The sequence below is a fragment of the Helicoverpa zea genome, chromosome 10 (assembly GCF_022581195.2).
Source record: "Helicoverpa zea isolate HzStark_Cry1AcR chromosome 10, ilHelZeax1.1, whole genome shotgun sequence".
Taxonomy (NCBI): domain Eukaryota; kingdom Metazoa; phylum Arthropoda; class Insecta; order Lepidoptera; family Noctuidae; genus Helicoverpa; species Helicoverpa zea.
Window position 1 is genome coordinate 12,065,398 of NC_061461.1, and position 5,463 is coordinate 12,070,860.

Below are 5,463 nucleotides of genomic sequence, written 5' to 3' on the forward strand. Positions count from 1 at the left end.
ATGTAATTTGATGAAGATCATTTTTATATCTTTATGCTTAGCAAGATTGAGAAATTGTTAATAGAAGGCAATAAATATCAGAAGTGATTATAAAAGTATCAAAATCTGCGTTTTTAATTCACTATAAATTATCAATCGAAACGTGTTATTTCTTAATATTATCGTATTAAATATATATTTTTTTTAATTTTGAACCGTAAACGGTGAATATTCTTGTGTAATAATTTTTTAATTTTGATTTCATTAATTTCATGCAAATATAGCAATATTGCAAAGTAACGCCTGATTCCATATTTTATATTTTTTACTTCGTGCATATTCAAAACAAAGCAACATTTTCATGTAAATTAACAGACTTCACTTCTTTTAAATAATATGCCCACATAACATATTCTCCTTAAAAAGGTTCTATCTTATTTTCCGTTCAGCCTATTCGATTACAACGCGTGGGTGTATCACATTCCTGAGTTTACCATAGATACGATGTAGAACAATGAATGATTGACGTTATGACAGACGAACAATACTTATGAGTTAAGAGCAATCACTAATGTGAAGCCATTTTATTGCAACATTTATTTCAGCTGTAATATATATTTTTGTGGCTCCATTTTGAATTACGACATAATTACACGTGTATGCTACAAGCGAATAGTTTTTTTTATCGAAATATCCTAGTTACCGAAATTCTAATTCCTCTGGAGATAGGGCTGCCATCTCGAATTTTGCCAAACCCGGACAAACATTAAAAAAACCCGGACATTTGGCGTAAATCGCATTTTTCCCCCGAACCTAATTTGTAATCCCTTTACTATTAACATATACTTAAATTCAATGAGGTGCTTCCTTACATGAAAAGTGTCCGGGTTTTCCCCGGACACTTCTTGAAACCCCGCCCGGACGGCCCCCGGACGGCCTCCAAACGAGGACAAATCCGGGGAAACCCGGACGGATGGCAGCCCTATCTGGAGATGACAAAATGGTTTTGATTTGACGATTGTCTTGTATTTTAAAGTCTTCGTGTTCTCATTTGAATACAAATAATATTTTCATAAATATTGACATCCAGCATTTTTTTTTTCATCATTAACATAGGTCCTAAATCATTATTACCTTTGAATTTGAAAAAATGGCAACTCATACATCGCGATGCATAAAAAGGCCTAAGTATCACTATTTGAAACATAAAAAAACACGACACATTCCTTTTCTTTACCCAAAAAAAAACTAGTATTAACCTATAGCATAGTTCACAAGTAACACGTATCAATCAAACATTAAAAGATTTATAGACGATAATATAACGCGGCCTGACATCTGAATGTAACACATGATGGATTAGACCCCGCAGACAGCTTCAATCGATACTTGATTATTATTTGAAATCGTTAAAACAATAACATTCACATTGATTACTGTTTGTGGCTTTGATTTGATGTGTGAGGTACGTTTTTGTTTTTATTTTTTTCCTCTGATAAAAACAGAAAAAATTAAACAATTTTTGGCAGTAAATCACTTTCAGATTACTGTACTTCCTGCATAGACAGGTATTGCGCTTTTAAATGAATAAGAAAATTCTGACCAGAATCTAAAGTGGTAAACACAGTGGTGACAATTATTTCTCACACATTATTTTGTTGTAAAGCCAAAAAAATGCAAAGTTGGAACAATATCCCCTTATCCTCTGTTTTCCCTTAAAACCGAATAGATTTTTATGACATTATGTTTCGTGTACTTGCTAATATGATGATGAGTCCTTTATAACTTAACAATAACAAAAACCTTTTGTGGCCATGTACAAATAATTGAAAAATGTACCTAAGTATGCAAACTTTTAGGCCCTGTCTAGACGTTTTGATTCTACGATTGAAAAAAAAAACTACTAAATTCCTAAATAATTTTATGAAAAGTGATAATTTTATTATAGAAAAACGAAGCGTTTGAAATGATAGAAAAAGATATTAAACAAAAGTAAATAAAAAATGTGCATCATATTTTTGTGACGTTTTTGAATTTTTTTGAATACCAACTTTAATTAAAACTTTAACTAAAATTAACTTTAATTAAAATTCCTAAAAAATCCTGCTGGTAGATTCCTAAATTTAATTAAAATATTTCGGGATATTTTATGCGGCAATCATTTAATTAGATAATGTTTTTTGCAGAAATAAAAATTTTGGTATCTAACACATAAAAACTATTAATGGATAAAAGATTTTGATACTTTTAACTCATTTTATAAGCCAATTGGTTCTTATTTTATTTTTAAATGCATGGTCACTTTCCGTTGCTCTTTTATTTGTTAGGCCTATATTTCTAGACACAGATATTCAATCCTAAAGGCATAAGAACCACTCTCTTACAGCATTTCTATTCAAAAACGATTATTTTCCGTCGATATATCGTAATAAATAATTTATAATTGATATATTTAATTACAATAATATGAAACAACATCACTAAACAACGGTGTGTCGCGAAGTGATCGTGCTCAGGTACAAACCTTCAATAATAGCGTTACTTTACAACTACTCCACGAACGTAATTATCTACACTTTATAATAACTATAACATACAACTAAAAGCTGATATGATAAATAAAATCTATATTTACTGGTAAAAATAGTTAGGATGTATAAATATTTAGGTAAGTAAATGCTTCTCACGGAAACGCATCCATATCTACCGCAGCCGCGCGAAGGTATCAAATAAATTAACTAACGTCTGAGTGGGAGTATAAACACGAAATTATACGTAAAATTAACCCTGTTAAACCTTAACAACGAGTAACTTATCAGTGCAGTCGAGTTACAGCTACTAGTCGGAGGCCTAGGCCCTGGTACATACCTGAGATACACCAATGCTGATACTTCGAGCACTCGCATACACTTTAACGATACAAATATGCCCTAACGAACTGGTTTACAATGCCTTAACATCACATACATCACGGACTCTGCGATCTAACTAAGATAATAGATAACTGTGGTCTATATTGCATCGTCAGTCACTGAGCGTCCACGCACGACGGCGTCGCCGGTTAACACTATAGTCTGTAACTTTACTCTTCGTCCACGTTGATCTCCGAGTCGACTGAGTCCTCGTCGTACGTGGAGGAGGAGGCGAAGCCCTGCCCGAGCAACGCCGAGCGGTTCTTAGCAGCAGCAGCTCGGTCTCGCTGCCGCCGGTTCTTGAACCAGTTGCCCACCTGCGTCGGCGTGAGGCCCGTCGCTGCCGCCAGCTCACGCTTCTTCGTCGGATTGGGGTACGGGTCTTGAAGGTACCACTCACGAAGTAACGAGCGCGTACGCTCTTTAAAACAGTGCGTTTTCTGTTCACCATCCCAGATGGTGCGAGGCAGAGGAAACTTCTTTCGTACACGGTATTTGTCGACGGGCCCTAATGGTCGCCCGCGTAGCCTCTCAGCTTCTTGGTAGTGGGCCTCCAGCCACAGAGCCTGCAGCTTCGCGTGGCTCGAACGTTGAAACCGGTGCCTTTCCAAGATCGAATACAGTTCACGATGTCTTCCAGCGTGGAAGGCGACTACGGCTCGCGCTCGTAGAACAGCTTCACAGCGCTCCAGTTCAGCCACATTGGGGTGAGCCACCGGCAGAGACCAGAGGAATCGCGCCAGCCGCTCCACGTCGCCACTCTCTTCGAGCGTCTCGCACACGGTGGCTACTTGCGCGGCGCTGAAGGAGAGCGTGGGCAGCGGCAGCAGAGGAGTAGGAGCCGCCAGCTCGACGCTGAGCTGCTGCGGAGCCGGCTCGGCGCAGGCGGCGGGCTCGGCAGCGCGCTCGGGCGCGGCGGGCCCGCGGTGCGCCTCCAGGATGCGCGCGTGCAGCGCCGCCGTCGCGGCCTCGTCCCACGAGCCGCGCATCGGAGCGAGTGTGCGCGCCGCGGCCGAGCGGCCCGACTCGCGCCCGGTGGGGGCGGGCCGACCGTGTGCCGCGATTGGCTATCGCTTACGGCTCGGGCGCCTGGCGGGCCAATCGCGCGCCTGCCCGCCCGGGGGGCCGGATAGCTTTCAACCGCGGCGCGGCGCGTATCCGGCGGGCGCGTTTAACTGTGGCGGCGGGGCGCGCGCCCCCCGCGCCGCCATGATCCGTCACGCACACCGGCGCGCCGCCGGCCGAGGACCGCGCCTCGTGATCCACGCGAGCCCGCCACCTCTATCGATTACCTGCAAACCTGCAATTAATAGCCTCCATACAACAATCCGGGTGGATTACATGCTAGTGTTTGTCCTGTGTGTCGCGCCTGATCGATAAAATAATAATTTAGCACGTAATTTGCATACTTACCTGCCCATAAATCATGGAATTGACAACTATGAGAAATCACTGCTGTTACCCATAAACTTCAATGACGCATATCATTGGATAGTCATTTCACGACCCCGTTTACATTAGGTATTTGTAACCATTGCTTAGGCAGATGTTGTTTTGTTCCGTTGCCACAGTCGAGGTTTTCATTAGGTACTTACTTTATTCCTGTGAGATACATACATCAGTCCTACCCTTTACAATTTAAATAGAGCAACAATGTCAATTGGTATTATTTCTGGCAGTGAAATAAGAATACCTTTCTTTCGGTGGCAATAAAAGTCCACATTTTTCATTCCTTATTTAGAAACCATTTAACACTACAACACTACAATTTCAAATAAAAATATATTTCAATTACCGGACTAAAATCGGCCAACATTACCTACCGTTTCCCAAAAACAGCAGCTCAAGTATCAAGATCAGTCGGCCGCTGTACAACCGAGCGAGATTTCAGCGTGAAAGCCTTCCGAGTGTATTAAGTTATTGAACGGCAAACCACACCCCGCTGTAACGGTACACAGCTACCCCACGCCCCACCCCGCCCCACCCTGCTGGGGGGTAGCCCACGCATTACGTATTGTCATCGTGTCGCCTTTTTATCTACCACTATTAATATTATTCACATTTTTTTCTGTTTTTTTTTTTTCTTTTTGAAGAATCTTTCTCGCGATTGTTATTTTTGGGGTATGATTTAAGCTGTCACCAATTTAATTCATTTAGTGTTTCTTAAATAATAGGGTTTGCCCTCAAAATAGTAGATTTGTCACCAAATGTAGTCACCAAACAATATAAAATCATTTCCACAATAAATTACCGAAAATCATGGAGATATGGGGTCAAGTACCAAATAAATGATTTTGTATGTATTATAATAGGTTTGTCCTAATAGTATTTAAGCAAACTAATTTAAAGAGATCACCAATAAATCATATATTATAATCACTAGAAAATTTCATGAAGGTCTAAAAATGTAGGGTGGTCGTCATCATCATTTCAACCAAAAGAGTCTACTACTTAACTGGCCATGTGCCTCCTCCCAAGGGCTTTAGTTTCCACAGGTAGTATAAATATATTTAAATTAAATTTCTAGCTGAATAGTAAATAAAACAATTAATCAAAGTCAAAATAATCAATA

At 40.2% G+C, this 5,463-nt stretch overlaps 1 protein-coding gene across 1 annotated transcript; it reads right to left on the minus strand.

The window, feature by feature from the left end:
* Window positions 1-2,111: 2,111 nt before the first annotated feature.
* On the minus strand, window positions 2,112-3,889 carry LOC124633932 (homeobox protein SIX6-like). The gene has a single exon (XM_047169312.1). The coding sequence runs from the start codon at window positions 3,878-3,880 to the stop codon at window positions 3,062-3,064; it is 819 nt and encodes a 272-aa protein (XP_047025268.1). The 5' UTR covers window positions 3,881-3,889; the 3' UTR covers window positions 2,112-3,061.
* Between the last annotated feature and the right edge of the window lie 1,574 nt (window positions 3,890-5,463).

Excerpts from the sequence above, each read along its gene's own strand:
- LOC124633932 (XM_047169312.1), bottom strand. The coding sequence starts at position 3,880 with ATGCGCGGCTCGTGGGACGAGGCCGCGACGGCGGCGCTGCACGCGCGC.